The following is a 17,096-nucleotide window of genomic DNA, read 5'->3' as shown; positions in this document are numbered from 1 at the left end:
TCATTTTTGGGCCCTCCGATGTTACGCATGATCCCTCCAAAGCAGCTGTTTGAGTCACCGCCTTTACGTGCTCCCCCACTTTCCGTTTTGACTCAGAGTCACCCCTAAATACCTCAAGCCTTTCTTTGCACCGCTTACCCGCAGCCCGTTCTAGCTCATGCATTTTCATCCATTCCTCGACTTGGTTTCATGTACAACGTGTTTTCCAAACTGCACGACAAACGACCTGTAACTTTAACTTCCACAAAACGAGTGAAAGAAATTTTTGGGAAGTATGGGATCATAGAAAATAGCTGTGTCATCTGCAAAGCTTATTATCTTACGTGTAATATTCAGTCTGTATAGATCATTGATATACAGAGATATTGAAGAGAATTGGCCCTAAGACTGTTCCCTGCAGGACACCACAGGATATATTTCTTTCCTTACTAATTTGCCATCTATATAAACATGTATTTATCATGTATGTTAAAGGTTTTGAAATATGTTTGGTTATTTCTTTTAAAGTTTCAGATCTAATATTATCATATCCTAGTGACTTTTTATTTTTTTTTTAATTTTATTATTTCTTCGACATCATTTTTTTATATTCAAATATAAATCACAATTATTACATCCAATAATTAACATTTACCATACACTTACACAATAAGGTTCAATTTTATTCTGAATGGTAAACTTTTTATAACGGCAACATAAAAAATAGAACACGTTCTAATTTTTCGTCTTGCTTGGAAATATCGCGTTGGCATGCGCAGTTTCATAATCTGTCTTGCATAGCTCTTACCTAGTTTGAAAACTGCGTAAAGATTGGGTAAACCTCCTCGGCTTCCTGTGATTGTGTCGTTTCACTTTCACATATGTAGTACAAGTCTGTACATGCACAGACGATCCAACATACTTCCTAATTTCAACCGAAGAGTCAATAGAATATATATAAAAAAAATTCAAATAATTTGTATAATGTATAAATATAAATTGAATTATCTATTCTGTGATATTTATACGTTAAATAAATAACAAATATTAAGATAATTTAAAAATAATAATTTTTATTTGGTATAATTATTTTTATCATCGATACAACAAGTCAAGGTCCGCATTTTGGTATAAAACTGTATGTCCACTGATCTCATATAATAGTTAAAAAAAATTTAAGACAAACAAAAGTTAAAATCGAACAGAAAATGAAAGCTACGGTACTATTTTTCTGTTTTTGCCTTATTGCAAGCAGCCAAGTTTTTGGTGACGAAAATCTTCCAGAAATTAAAGTAACTTATGAAGATCCAGCGGCTCAAGCTGCAAGACCTTTTAGAAAAGAAGGTAAGCATTAGTTTGATTTTGTCATTTCTAATAGGCGATGTACATGAACGTTTTAAATTTTTAGTTTCCTTAGTATACTTTGAAGCGCTTCCCTACAAATGTATAACTTCATACTGTTTATTAGTTCATCTGAATCTTTTTTGGTAATGCCTTGCTTATCAGCTGTCAAATTGAAAGGTTTATTTTTTGAGTATTCCTTAATCAGTTACTGTTAGGTAATGTTTCTTTTAATCTTGAATGGTAACTGGCATTGTCCATAACTACGAAAGAATTGATCGGTAGGAAATGTATCATTTAACCCAAATATTCTTCGAAAATATTTCATCGTAGTAGTGTTTCGTCGAGTTTGAAACAAACTCTAACAAACCTTGACCAATAAATCCGTTATCAAATGAGTGCAAAATTCTTTCTTTTTGTAGACGTTTTCAGTGCTTTTATAATATCTTGCTTTGCTTGTTTCAAAAGTCTATAAGTGGTTGTTTCTTTAGGCAACAGAGATAGAGGTCTGTATGATGAAATGTACCTGGCTTTGCTATCATCATAATCTCTACAATATTCCAATCTGAATGATGAATTTATTAAGTGAGTAATTTCCACTGATGATACCAGTATCACCTGAAGCAATTCTAATATTGCAACTCTTTGTGCAACTATAATTTTTGATCTTCTTACAATAAAAACCTGATCAGACTCTAATTTAATCTTTTAACGTGGATGAGACAGTAGCATTATCCTATAAAGGAGCTCTTCAACCCTTGCTTCTTAATAACAGCCAGTCAAATCAGTATATTTGATTCTGTAAAACTTCTTGGTACTTTTATAGACATCAACCTTACACGGTCCCTTCATATCGATTTCTTCAGTAAGAAATTAGCCTCAGCCCGTTATGCAATAAGGTCTGTTTCGAAGGAAATCAATTTAGCATCTTCCAAACTAACATATTTTTCTTTGTTAGAGTCTCATCTTCGATATAGTCTTCTTTTTTGGAGTTCTAGTACAGCTGGCCAATCTCATGATATTGTTAAATTACAAAAAAGAGCAATTCGGTATCTCTTTGGCCTCAGAAGAACAACATATTGCAGAAGCTACTTCAAAAATCACGGAAGTTTAAAGCTTCCCTCTTTATATCATTTAGAAACTGTTTGCTTAATTTCCTAAGCAGTGCTTTTGTTTGCTAGCCTAGGAGATAGTTTCTTTTGTAACGCTTCTTCACTGATTGTTAGTAGAATGGGAGAATAATTACTATTTAAATGGGAATAAGCCACAATTAAAGGTTAAAGTACGTTTTTTGACGTTTCAATTTCCACTTCGGAAATCGTTGTCGAGAACGATTTTCAAAGTAGAAATTGAAACGTCAATAAACGTACTTTAACCTTTAATTGTGCTTATTCCCATTTAAACAGTGATTACTTTAAAATGCCACAAATGACTAGCTTTTAGAACAATATAAATGGGAGAATGATCTGAATTCATATCCCATGCCTCTTCTATTTTCAAAAACTTTGATGCTAACGTCAGTAAGTTGGCTTTCCAGTGAATATCACATTGCAATTTAATTGCTTACAAGCCTTAAGTAGTTCTCTACATTTTGTGGTTATTATGAATACCATAAGCTCTTATAGTGACTTCTGTGCGAAGTATCTTCTTTTTAGCTGACCAATTGCGATGTATTGCTGATGTGTTTGGCCTAATATTCTTTTAGCTTTGTTTAGTCTTACTTGTATATTTCTTTGTTTTTATCTGTCTTATTTTACAATTACTTTTCAATTACTTTATTTTTCTCTTGTTGATTCCATTGTCTTAATTCTTTCCTGCTTTTTTTCTTTGCTAGGATTTTATAAGCTTCTTGTTGATTTTGAAAAAATGCTTGATTTGATTTGTTGGTAATGATATTTTTGTTCTTCTGCAGATTGTGCCCTTGGTGTAGAAATAGACATCGAATACCGCTGTCGTGCCAGGAAGCCAGTCTACAGGTGGAGCAACGACGAAAAGAAATGTGTCCGAGACTTCTACGGAGGCTGCCATGCTACCAAAAACAACTTCAGATCTGAAAATGACTGTGTCAAGACCGCTACTCCAGTTTGCTCTAGCTAATTTTAGAATAATCAAAAACATGCATTTATAAAAAATATTTTATATAAATAAAAAATTAATTTAATAGTTTTTTTTGAGAAATGATTCAAAGAGCTGGGGGGGGGACCAGGATATGGATCACACAGACCAGCCAATAGCATTATGTTTTTAAAGTACAATTTCAAACAAGACTAAAAAAAAGAGAAAACTTGAATACTTAGGCCACCTGATGAGACGAGAAGAGAATGAGAGGACAAAAGTACACATTCCTACAAAATATAATGCAAGAAAAAATCCAAGGACGCAGAAATCCAGGGCGTAGAAGAATGTCCTGGATGAGAAATTTAAGAGTCTGGTTTGGCTGTACCACTAACGAATTATTCAAAACAGCAGTAAATAAAATTAGAATCGCCCTAATGATATCCAATCTCCGATAGGAGAGGCACTCAAAGAAGAAGAAGAAAACAACTTATAGTGAATTTGGAAATCAATATCAGTACATTCTACACGGCAGAAAATTTGCAGCAGAAAAGTTGAATATCAATATCTTATCTCAGTTTTGCACATTCACCATTTTAAACAAAAATTTTATTGTCTTCATAAGTAGTATTGTTAAAAAAGTTAATTTTTCCGGTACCGTTTAATTTTTGTTGTAAAAACCTCGCAAAAAACTGGTTGATATCATTAGTTTTAGTTAAAGTAGAAAATTACAAGGTATTTCATTATCCACTGCTGCTTTGTATTACCCTTAATACAGTACATGTACTTCTTCTTTTCTCGTCTAACTGCGGCAGATGATGCTTGGAGATATACCCAAATCAGCTCGTAAGAAATTTAATGCAATAACAAATAACAAAATAGTTACATTTTGATATTAATATTATTAGAATTAAACAAATTTTATTCATCAAAATATTTGGTTTATTTTATGAACTTCAAGTTATCTACGATGCAATAGGTCACGGTCTGCATTTTGATATAAAACTATTCCCCTCCTGACGTTATATAACAGTTAACTGCCTTCTAGACAACAAACTAGTAACAAACGAAAAAGACAATGAAAACTGCTGTCCTATTTTTCTTCTTTTGCATTATAGCAAGCAGCCAAGTATATGGTGAAGATGCAGCGGCTTTAGCAGCAAGACCTTTTAGAAAAGGGGGTAAGTACTTTTTGGTGTTTATATGAACTTCATTTGTTATTGACACATCACAAATGACGTTTGGGGCCTTAAATTTCTCTAGTAATCTTCACAGCTGCATTGTTTTTGGCTTGACGAATCATTTACGTCGCAAAACAATTATTTTTTTGTTCTTGTTTGGTATTGGTCTTTGTTTCATCTGTTTTTGTTACTATTATCAATTTTAGAAATCGTTACAAACAATCAAACTTGTTTTTGTTTCTTTGTGTTTATCCGGTGGATAAACTAGCGATTTTGAGCAAAAGTTTGGTTTGAAGATAATAAAACATCTTGGACAATGCACTTCCCCAAAAATAGGCATTTTTTCAATAAGAAATTTGTAGGATTTGATGTATAAATTATTGGAATGGCATCCTTATCTGCCATCTAACGTGCTATTGTTGGAAAAAACTGAGAAACAGCGTTATATAAGTAAAAAGAGTCAGCTGTGTAATCACTGGTGTTTTTTTCTTTTTTCATATGTTTAGGAAGAAATATTTAACGTTTTATTGCAAATATTTTCCACTTTTACAGTTTTATATATGTTGTTATTAAAATTTTTTCCAATTTCTGACCGGTAGCTTTATTATAAGCCGGAATATATTATTTTTTCTTATTGCAACAAAACTGTACATTCAAAAATTTTCAATAAATTCATAAGTATTTCTTAGAATTATACCTTTATGCTGTAAGAAAATTAACAAAATTGTATGTCTGGTTTTCGCGCTTTATACTTGGAAAAAAGTAGTTTTTTTTTAGGTTTTTCGAAAACGAAAACATGAAGTTTGCTTAAAATTTCTCAAAATACTTCTGGTCATCACATATACCCTCTCAAATTTGTTCAAATTTTTTGAATGTGTAGTTTGTCTTTTGGGGGGAGCATATCAACCTCAAACAAACCCTATGCCAACATTTTTCTGATAGACCAGGCGGTATCTGTTAAAAAAGTCCCTCATTTGGATAAATCGTATCTGATTCTATTTTTTCCTTTAATCGCTTTGAAACATTATTAGTTAGAAATGATAATTTCACTATGCGGTCTCAAAAGTGGCCTAAATTTTTAACAATTTGTGAAAAAAAATTAGAAAACTCAATTGTTTTTCCTCTTCTTTGCTATAGGCAGCTATACATTTAAGAAAAATTTTGTGTTGACAAAAAAATACGTTGCAATTAAATTACCTACAAGATAGAATTAATTGCAAATGAAAAAAAAAAATAATTGTATCATTGCAAAATTAGCAAAACCCATTAAAAAGATTATTCAAAGTTCGATGTTTTTTCAATAATCTTTTTCAGTTATTTAAAAGCCACATAGAATCTTTATGATTTACACAGAAAATCTTTTTAGTATACAAAAAACAATACACAAATTTCCAACACAAAGTTTTCGCAAAATCATTTTGAAATCTAAATTTTTGAAAAGAGTTGGTATTTCATCAACCCAAAACAGATATTGCCTGGTCTATGACAGGTATTCTCAAATTGAAGGTGATTTTATATAGTCAAATGAACTATTCTCCAAGTCGTCCCACGAACACACCCTAAGAATATTATGAATAAAACAGATAAATTAAACTACTATAATTTTTTTGTATTACCAATTATGAAATTTAGGGAATTTTAGGAAATCCAAACGTCAAAAATAAAAAATAAACTTACTTTAAACTAAAGATAAATAATTATGTGACGGATTTGACCGTTACTTGATGGAAATTCATTTCATATATCAATAAAACACTGAAAACTTTTTTCAAAACAGAACAAAATCAATCAATAACTTTTTTTAGATTTAAAAATTATCAGACTTAAAAACAAACATGAGTTCTTCGTATTTCATAAACCTACCCATACTATACACAATTCATCATCCCATCCTACAGAACATAAATTGGCAGCCTACCACAGCATGTTACATAGATTAATAAATTCCGTTGTCAAAATACAACTTTGAGAGAGAATTAAATATCATTAAGCAAATAGCAGTAAACAATGGATACAACGAACAAACAATTAATAAAATTTTAAATCAAAAACTACACAAGAAAGCTCTGAAATTAGTATTTACCAGAGTACCAGAGAAAAAACACAAAAATAACAACAAAAATAGCCAAACACATAAAAAAGAAAGGAATAACACCAGCTTTTAGAACAAACAACAACTTGGGCAACTATATTAAGAACAACAAGAGCCAAAAGAAAAAGCACTTACATAATGGTGTATACAAACTTAAATGTGGCGACTGCCCAAAAACTTACATCGGTCAAACTGGTAGAACTTTTAGCAGACGTATAGCAGGACATAAAAGGGCTTTCAATAATAGAAAAACAGATTCTACATACGCACTTCAGCTTCTAGATCATAATCATTCTTTTAACGACGAATTTCAAATTCTTTACATCCAAAATAAAGGCCTTAAGCTACTTTATTAGAATCTATGGAAATTAACAAATTAAAAAACACATAATTTGAATGACCAACTTGAGACAAACAGTTCTCCCCTCCTCGTTTTCGTTAAAGATTATAAAGTGTAAACACATACAAAATATAGATCACTTGAGAAAGGCACTCTGCCGAAACAAGTGTAGTGATAAGATTTTATAATAAATTTTGTGGAAGTTTTAAAAACAAAGTTTTCAGTGTTTTATTGATATATAAATAATTATGTGTTGAAATTTAACCATTTTTACAGATTGTAGCCTCGGTGTAGAACAAGGCGACGGACCTGTCTGTTATGCCAGGATACCAGTATTTAGATGGAGCAACGTTGATAAAAAATGTGTCCAAGATTTCTACGGAGGCTGTCGTGCGACCAAAAACAACTTCAACAGTGAACAAGATTGTGTAAAAACGGCAACTCCAGTTTGTTCCAATTGATTGTACATTGATGTGAATTATAAAAAGTTATTGGATTTTTATAAATACAATAAAAACTGTTTTGAAACGTTTCGTTTTACTTGCTTTGAACGATAGTTTACTGCAAAATCCATGAAATATTATAAAACATTTTGAGAAATACGAAAGATAGAGAGAGCAGTGATTTGATCCAAAATAAATTTGAAAAAATATGAATCGTACTGAGTCTCTTTTCTGTTAACCATAAGTTTATTATTCTTTATAACTGTCATAAATTCTGTGTTTCTTGCCGACGTTTAGGGCCTAAAATTTCTCTAGAAATCTTTGCAGCTGCTTGATGTATCGCTTTCGTCGTAAAACAACTATTTTTTTGTTCTTGTTTGGTTTGGTCTTTGTTTTATCTGTTTTTAGTAATATTATCAATTTTTGAATTTGTTATAAACTTAGTCAAAGGCTATAGCGTGATAAGATGGTATAACTACGCTTGGCTGGATTCTTATTTGGTATTGGTCACTCAAATGTACATATTTAGAAAGCCTTTAGCCAAATTTTTAGCTCCCTAAATGGCCCCTCGTGAATCCTATCGCAAAAAATGTGTTTTTTTTTCGAACCAAAAAAATGCCTATGCGATGCTTTTGCTTTCAAAATATAAAAAAATGTATGAACATACATTTTAATGTCCAAACCCTTCTTTTTGATATTTTTTTTGCAAAACCCATGTTTTTAGCAAGTAACCTCAATTCCACGTGAATGAAGAACAATTTTTGATCTTTTTTTTCAGTTTCTTCTAATAGCAGAGTTATATTAGCTATTTTCAGATAGAAATATTCTCTGAATTCGAAAAACAGCATTGTTCGGTGATTTTTTTATACCTTAAGCATATAACCTCATTAAAATGTGACAAATAACGTTTTTTGTTTCCTACCCCCTTTATTCGAGTGGTGATTATCATTTAAATAGCATCATTTAAGGATTAAATTAATAAAATATTTATATTTAATTTCATATTAGACCTTTTTCAACTTTTATTGATAATAATGAAATTTTATAAAATACAAAAATTTGAAAATGGTAAAAATTGTTCAATATCACATCACAATCATACTTTTATACGTATGAGATATAACCTTCAACTTAATTTCCACTTAATCTACCAATCTAACCACTTTTTACAGATTGTAGCCTCGCTGTAGAACAATGCGAAAGACCTACCTGTGACAATGACTTGAAGCCAGTATTCAAACACGCTGACAAAAAATGTGTCGAAGACTTCTACGGAGGCTCTCGTGCGACCAAAAACAACTTCAAAACTGAACAAGATTGTGTAAAAACGACAACTCCAGCTTGTTCTGATCGATTGTATATCAATATGCACAATAAAAAGTTATTGGATTTTATAAAAACATCATAAAAACTTTTAAATGTTTCCTTTTTTCTTGTTTTGCTACAAAATTCATGAAAGGTAGATATAAGGAATTTTGAGAAATAAAAAGATAGAGAAAGAAGAGATTTGATCCAAAATTAAGTTGTATTTCATCATTTCAATGGCATCTCCTAACAAGTTATTTTTATTAAATCTCGATATAATACCCTGGTTTTGATAAAGAAAGGTCAACTAATGACACGAGATAATAAACTTATACTTACTTTTCGACAACAGTAAAAAAGCAGTAATATTAAAGAAAATTTCCTAGTTACAACAATGAAGTTGATAGTAGTGTTAGCGATTGTAATCAATGTTTCTGTAGTAATAGGAGTTAGCATTAAAAACTCCAAAGGTGGAGATGATGACTGGGTCATTGTTGAGCATTCTACGGAAAGTGCACAAGCCATGGCAGCTAGGCCATACCAACAATCAGGTAAATATAAACAACTACTATACTATATGAGGATGCTAATAGGTGATGTTAAATATACAATATCTTTGAAATTAGTTTGTTGCAAGAGGGATCGTTGATCGATTTAATTTTTATTGTAATTTATGCCAAAAAAGCTTCACATGCTTTATAATTAGATATTTCTGACCCACTTGTACCACTTCGATACAATAATTATATCATGAAGCAAAGGATGTGTTTGCCACATCTCAAAAGCTTCCAGCTTTCTCATCAAGTCAACATTAACAGTCTAAACTTCGGCACCATAGAGAAGAATCTTCTTCTTCTTCTTACGATGCCTATCCGTTCAGGATGTTGGCGATCAACATGGCTATCCTAACTTTGCTTGCTGCTATTCTGAATAGTCCGGTTGTCGATGTATTAAACCACTTTCTCAGGTTTTGAAGCCAAGATATTCTTCTTCTCCCTGGTCCTCTTTCCAAATACCTTGCCCTGAAGAATGAGTTGCAACAAGCCGTATCTCTGTTCATTCCTCATAACATGGCCAAGATATTCTAGTTTGCGCTCTTTGATGGTGTTAATAATCTCGCATTCCTTGCCTATTCTACGTAGGACCTCAACATTAGTCACACGATCCACCCATGAAACTCTCAAAATACGTCTGTAACAGCACATCTCGAATGCTTTCAGTTTTTTTAAAGAAGCTTCGGAAAGTGTCCAGGCCTCTACTCCGTATAATAACGTAGAAAATACATAGCATCTAATGAGAGAGATTTTGGTAGCAAGTGGTAAATCGTGACTTCTGAAAAGAGACTTCATCATTATGAACACCGATCTCGCTTTTCCTATGCGTTGTTTTATTTCACTGGAGTGATTCTATTGGCTGTTAATGTTGGTACCAAGGTATGTGTAGCTGTCCACTCTGTCAATTGGATGTTGGTTAACCAAAAGCTGTGTATTTAATATTTCGCGCTTACTGACTACCATGTACTTCGTTTTCTTCGTATTAAGATCAAGTCCGTGTTCTCTACTTATATCTGATATACGCGACATTATTCTTTGCAAACCGTCCAGACTATCTGCAAAAACTACTGCGTCGTCGGCATATCTAATGTTGTTTAGACGTATTCCGTTGACTAATACGCCTTCTTGTAGTTCGCCTAGCGCTTGCTCGAAGATATATTCAGAGTATATATTAAATAACACCGGGGACAGAATGCATCCTTGCCTCACTCCTCTATCTATAGAGACTACCTCTGTCAATTGGTCTTCCACTTTAATATTGGCTGTTTGGTTGTAATATAAATTATAGATGATTCTTAAGTCCCTATCATCTAACCCCACTTCTTTCAAGATGTTTATTCGTTTATCATGCTTTACTCTATCAAATGCCTTTTTGTAGTCGATAAAACAATTATACACATCACAGTTAACATCCCTGCATCTTTGCATAAGCACTTGGACAGCGAATAGAGCCTCTCGGGTGCCTAAGGAATCGCGGAATCCAAACTGCGTCCATGATACTTGTTCTTCGCATTTTTTATATATTCTGCCGTGTATCACTTTCAAGAACGTTTTAAGTAAGTGGCTCATTAGGCTAATTGTTCTGTAGTCTTCGCATGTCTTGGCATTTACTTTTTTTGGTATGGTCACGAAGGTCGACTTTAACCAGCTTTGGGGTTTTTTCCAGTTACGTATATGTTGTTGAATACAGTTGTTATCCATTTTATTCCCTGTTCATCCATAAGTTTTAGGAATTGTGCACAAAACTCGTCAGGCCCTACCGCTTTACCATCTTTAGGTCTTTTAATAGCTGACGTGACTTCTTCAATGGTAATTGGGGGTCCTGTTTGGCACTCAGTGTCTTCAATGGTATTCTGCCTTTCATCTGCAAAAGTTACTTCCACATAATTCTTCCAAGTATCTAGTATAGAGAAGAATAGAGTGTATATAACATTTCACCATACGACATGGAATTTGCAAATTGATACTTTGGTTACTTGGAAACGTAAAAATTTTGCTCTTGATTGGTGTATCCCTGTTTTTGTATAATTCGGACCTTTCCTTTAAGAAAGAATTAGGTGTTTACAGGTTTGTGGTCGACTCTATGTAGGATTATTAACTATTCTTGTATTGAAATTTCAATGTACCATAGAAAACGTATATCCCTATAACAAAAAAGTGCCCTCGTAATAATTAAGAGTCGTCAGTCATATAATAAATAAGTGTCATATGAGGTAAATAATCTACATTACATTATACAAAAGTGAAAGAACTTGCAGGTACACAAAAACGTAAGCAGCCAAATACCCTGTATAATGTCAACGGAAACATAATAACAGAACTAGAAGAACAGTTGAAGACATGGAAAAACTACTAACGCACTAAAAAGAATGAAAAATGGTAAAGCCCCAGGTCCAGATGAAATACCAACGGAAATCCTTAAACTAATAGAAAAAGACTCGATTCACATTTTAGTTAAACTTTTCAATAGCATTTATACATCAGGAAAAATACCACAAGAATGGCTTTTATCCACCTTTGTTACTATACCAAAAAAGATAAATACCAAACAATGCAGTGATTACCGTACAATCAGTCTGATGAGCCATGTACTGAAAATATTTCTGAAAATTATACACTCTAGAGTACACAGAAAACTGGAAATGGACATCAATAATACCCAGTTTGGATTCCGAAATGGACTTGGAACAAGAGAGGCGTTGTTTGCACTGAACGTTATGTCTCAAAGATGTCTTGACATAAATCAAGATGTATTCATGTGTTTCATACATTACAACAAGGCCTTTGATAAAGTGCGGCATGATCACCTAATCAGACTCCTGACAGAAAAGAATTTAGATAAACCAGACATCCGACTAATAGCAAATATGTACTACAATCAGAAAGCAGTAGTGAGAGTAGAGAATAATACCACTGAAGAAATTGAAATAAAGCGAGGTGTGAGACAAGGGTGTATACTGTCACCAACCCTGTTTAATCTCTATTCCGAAGACGTAATGAATAGAACACTCTCTGAGCAATCCGTAGGTATTAAAATAAATGGTGTTAGATTAAACAATCTCAGATTTGCAGACGACACCGTTCTGAACACAGAAACACTTGAAGAGCTACAGACATTGGTGAATAAGATAGCAGACTGCAGCGAAGAATGTGGACTATCTTTGAACATAAAGAAAACTAAATTTATGGTAATATCGAAATCAACACAAAATGTCCAAAATTTATATTTACACAATGAAATTATCGATCGAGTTAGCAAATACAAATATTTAGGCACTTTTATAAATGAAGACAACGATAGCTCAGCAGAAATCAAAATAAGAATAGAAAAAGCCAGATCCATATTCACTAAAATGAAGAGAGTGTTCTGCGGAAGAGATTTGAGCCTTGAAATGAAACTTCGCCTGATGAGATGTTACGTACTTTCTGTGCTGTTCTACGGAATGGAGTCATGGACGTTAAAAAAGATTGATACCAAAAAATTAGAGGCATTTGAACTGTGGATGTATCGCAGAATCCTGAGAATATCATGGACCGAGAGAGTCACAAATGTCGAGGTCTTGAGAAGAATGAATAAAGAAAAGGAAGTCATATTTACGATCAAAAAACGAAAACTGCAATACTTGGGACACATTACAAGAGGCGAAAGATATGAACTGCTTCGAATAATTACGCAAGGGAAAATAGCAGGAAAAAGGTCCATAGGAAGAAGACGAAACTCCTGGCTAAAGAATCTCCAGGAATGGTATAGCTGTAGCAGCAACGAATTGTTTCGGTCAGCAGTTTCGAAAATACGTATAGCCCTGATGATCGCCAACCTTCGGAACCAAGATGGCACTTGAAGAAGAAGAAGAATCTACATTGTCCATCCTGCTACGCCATCCTGGGATAGATCGGCGGATTCTAAATATGACTCATCTATGTACTTGCACCTTTATTGGGGAATACATATGGTTAACACTTATTACATATTAATCGTTAATAAATTAGATAGTACTTAGTAGATGTTGTAACGAGATCCACATCTCGATAATTAAGAACTCAATTCTCCTAATTCCATTGTTTACCGTTTTTATAATCGTCCGTGCCTATGACGATATCGGTTAGCTTTGTTGTGCATGTGTAAGCAAGGCCACGCTTGGATTACTTGCAATTATGCAAACTCAGATATTTTGTTAAACTTGACACACTGCATGTCTCCCCGATTCTGATTGAAAACAATTGCAATTAAGCAATAATGCAATGTAAAATATTATCACTATTATTTATGAATTTTAATATCTTAGGAATAATATCACACCACGTTTACTTTATTATTTCTTGCAGATTGTTCCGATGCCGTAGAACGTAGATCTATAGCTACCTGTTTGGCAAGAAAGACAGTCTGGACGTGGGATATCTTAGCCAATAAATGCGTTACCGCTTTCTATACGGGATGCAACGCTACCAAGAATAATTTTGTAACTGAAGCGGAGTGTTTAAGAGTAGCAAAACCAATTTGCTTCAATCTTGTAAACCGTAGATCTTAACATAAATAAAAGATTGTTCAAAATAATAAAAACGTCAGTTTTTTTTACAAAAAAAGTTCTAGTTTCTTAGTATACTTTTAGGTTCATCTTAGTATACATTTAGGTAGTCTAAAGAAGCGTACTAAGGGTACGTTCACAACGGAGATCATCGCCTCGTGTCCTCGCTTAGAGCATAGCACTGACAGTGAACGCTCGTATTTAAAATAATGCATTTATTTTACCTGGCCATCGATAATATAGTACGATCCTATGGTCGGAGCGAGGATCGGTGCCTCGTATTAGCGCCCACTTAGACTACGAGAGATGCCCACTTTGAAGAGATGTATTTTAGAGAGTATTCATAATATACGTGTACCTATGCCTCGACATCAGATCACGAATATGAGGAAGCAGAGTAATTGTACGAAGAACATGGGCTTTTAACACCAATATAGTCCACAAACTCTAAATGACTCGGAGAGCTATGGAACGGAGAATGCTCAACATTAAGCTCAGCAAGTTCAATGAAGAAATAAGAAGACGAACAAAAGTTACAGATGTAATCCACAAGATTGCCATGTTAAACATAAGAAGAATGGGAACGCTTTTCGAAAGAAATGGAACATGATTTTTACGGTCTGCAAAAGGAAATATCGCGCTTCATAAGAGATCAAAGAACGGTGGTAAAGGAACTTATAGATCCAAAACGCATAAAAGAGGATACGTGGATTGACTACCTAAAAAAGCTCCATGCAGAGGAAGAACAAACGACGCTAGAATCGGAAACACCAGAAATTACCACAAATGAAGAACTTAATATAAATGTACAGGAAGTTCGGAAAATACTTGAAAAGCTGAATAACAGAAAAGCAACAGTTAAAGACGGGATACCAAACGAATTACTGAAATATTGTGAAACAGCAATGACAGAACAATTAACAATAGTAATTATTAAAATTATAAAACAAAATAAAATACCCGAAGAATGGAGAACGAGCGAACGACTTTTACTATTCAAAAAAGGTGATAAAAAAAAGTAAAGTAAAGTTCGTGTAACCTTCTGGCTAAGGTCTAGTGTTAGGGTTTTCAGGTCGCACAAGCGCCCCTAACATGAATTAACGACTACTTTCCGAGCTGCCTCCGAAACACGGTGGCAGCTCAGTTAAATTAGAAATTAAAAATTTTGTCGGTGCCGGGGAGCAAAAAAGGTGATAAAAAACAGCCAGAAAACTACAGATATAAATTTGTTATCGAATGTCGACCAAGAGCAAACCACAAACAGAAATGAATTGACATATCTATAGTGTATTTTTATGTATGAGAGAGTAATAAAACAATAAATTATGTATGCAAATCCCTAAACTGTTGATACGGGTGACTCAATGAAAAACAGATATTTGTCAACAAGTTTACAGAAGTATATAGGAAAACAATTTTAAATTGAGTATGACCACCAGGTATAAAGGTTGGAGCAGAATAGAATACAATAGTTGTGAGAATTACTAATCCCTAAATAAGGTTGCCAGTGTCGGAGTGATGGAGGTTAACAGGTACTAATGAATTTGCAAGAAATGTAAGATGTTTATTTTATTGGTTATATATAACCAATAAAAGTTTAATAAGTACCTACCTATTTGCAAAATAAAGTTTAATTCTTTAGATAAAATAAAACGTTTTATTTTATCTGAAATGAGTGCATTCCACGAAGTAAGGGTTTCAACAATCAAACATTTAATTCTTTAATTCCAGGAATCTACGACAGTAATTGACTAGATAATTACCTTCTAAACTTATTCCACAGAAAATGTGATAGTGGGTTTTTCCATTTTGTAGGAAGGTCCAAGTGGCGTATTCAAAATTCTTAACAGTTCACTAAAAGTAGGTACTTCAGTTGCAAGGTGCAGTTTATTGTGTATACTAGTGTTATGAAAAATTTGGAAGTGCCGTGTAAACGCCGAAAAATTGGTCCTTTAACAGTTAATGAAAAAACATTAATATTTAATTGTTTTAAATCATTTACAGACAAACGTTTATGTGAAAGTGTTGATGAGACCGTTGAGTTAGTTAGCAGTACACTTGGTGTTGGGAAATCTACGATTTACAGAGTTATTAAAGAAGAGAAATGTGGTAGTTTTCAAATGCCACGTAATGCTCCAGGGAAACCAAAATTTCAAATAAAATTCATTTTAAAGAAGGACTTCGACGGAAAGTGCATGAATTCTTCTTTAGACAAGAATTTCCAACATTGGATAAAGTTCTTGTCTCAGTTCGAGATGATAAGGATTACCCAGAAATTTAGAGAAGATTTTAGATTTAGAAGATTTTAAAAGAAATAGGCTTCCGCTGGAAAAAGAATCCCAGAAAGTCTATTTTATTAGAAAGAAGCGATATTGTCATATGGAGAAGACATTTTCTAAGAACCATAAAGGGAATGAGAAACCAAAAAAGAAAAATATTTTATCTTGATGAAACATGGATCAACGAGGGTCATACACCAAATAAATTTTGGCAGGATGAAACTGTTACAAGTCAAAGGCACGCTTTTGTAAATAACTTATCTACTGGTTTAAACCCACCATCAGGAGAGGGACGCAGGCTGATAATAGTACACATTGGCAGTTCAGACGGTTTTGTTGAAGGTGGTTTATTAACTTTTGAATCAACTCGTACCGGTGACTACCATGAAGACATGAACGCTGATGTCTTTCAAGAATGGTTCGAACAAATGATAGATCTTCTTCCTAAGAACTGTGTAATAGTAATGGATAATGCAAGTTATCACTCCAGACTTATAGAAGGACTGCCCACAACCAAGTGGTTAAAAAAAGACTTGCAGAATTGGCTGAGTTCAAAAAATATTACGTACCATTCCGGATCTATAAGAAAGGAACTTTATTCGTTGTGTGCCCTTCATAAAGAAAAATTTAAAAAATACGAAATTGATGAAATTGCCAAAAATCGTGGAATGACAGTACTTAGATCCCCACCATATCATTGTGAATTAAACCCGATTGAACTGGTATGGGCACAGATAAAGAGTGAAGTTTCAAGAAAAATACCACTTTTAAAATTCATGATGTTAAACAGTTGTTTTTGGAGGCCGTAAATAATGTAAAACCTGAAAACTGGGAAAAGGCAGTAAATCACACTATTAAAGAAGAGGAAAAAATGTGGAAGCTGGACAATATTACTGATAAAATGATCGAGCCAGTTATTATAAATCTTGGTTCTGAAAGTTCATCTTCTGAATCTGATTTGGATTTGTAACAAGTAGCTGTAAGTTTTATATTAATATTTT

General features: G+C 33.3%; 3 protein-coding genes across 4 annotated transcripts in view; 2 read left to right on the top strand and 1 right to left on the bottom strand.

The window, feature by feature from the left end:
* LOC140449368 (tyrosine-protein kinase-like otk) overlaps positions 1-17,096 on the bottom strand; it is a 296,812-nt gene that overhangs the window by 128,377 nt on the left and 151,339 nt on the right. The window lies entirely within an intron of this gene.
* LOC140449370 (kunitz-type serine protease inhibitor bitisilin-1-like) lies at positions 1,118-3,481 on the top strand. Its single transcript, XM_072542523.1, has 2 exons — positions 1,118-1,323; positions 3,233-3,481. The coding sequence occupies exons 1-2, from the start codon at positions 1,188-1,190 to the stop codon at positions 3,415-3,417; spliced, it is 321 nt and encodes a 106-aa protein (XP_072398624.1). The 5' UTR covers positions 1,118-1,187; the 3' UTR covers positions 3,418-3,481.
* On the top strand, positions 9,074-13,851 carry LOC140449369 (uncharacterized). The gene is made up of 2 exons (XM_072542522.1): positions 9,074-9,287; positions 13,617-13,851. Exons 1-2 carry the CDS (start codon positions 9,131-9,133, stop codon positions 13,817-13,819), a joined length of 360 nt encoding a protein of 119 aa, XP_072398623.1. The 5' UTR covers positions 9,074-9,130; the 3' UTR covers positions 13,820-13,851.

Source organism: Diabrotica undecimpunctata, chromosome 9 (genome assembly GCF_040954645.1).
Source record: "Diabrotica undecimpunctata isolate CICGRU chromosome 9, icDiaUnde3, whole genome shotgun sequence".
NCBI lineage: Eukaryota > Metazoa > Arthropoda > Insecta > Coleoptera > Chrysomelidae > Diabrotica > Diabrotica undecimpunctata.
The sequence above is the reverse complement of the archived record's forward strand: the minus strand, read 5'-3'. Positions and strand labels throughout refer to the sequence as shown.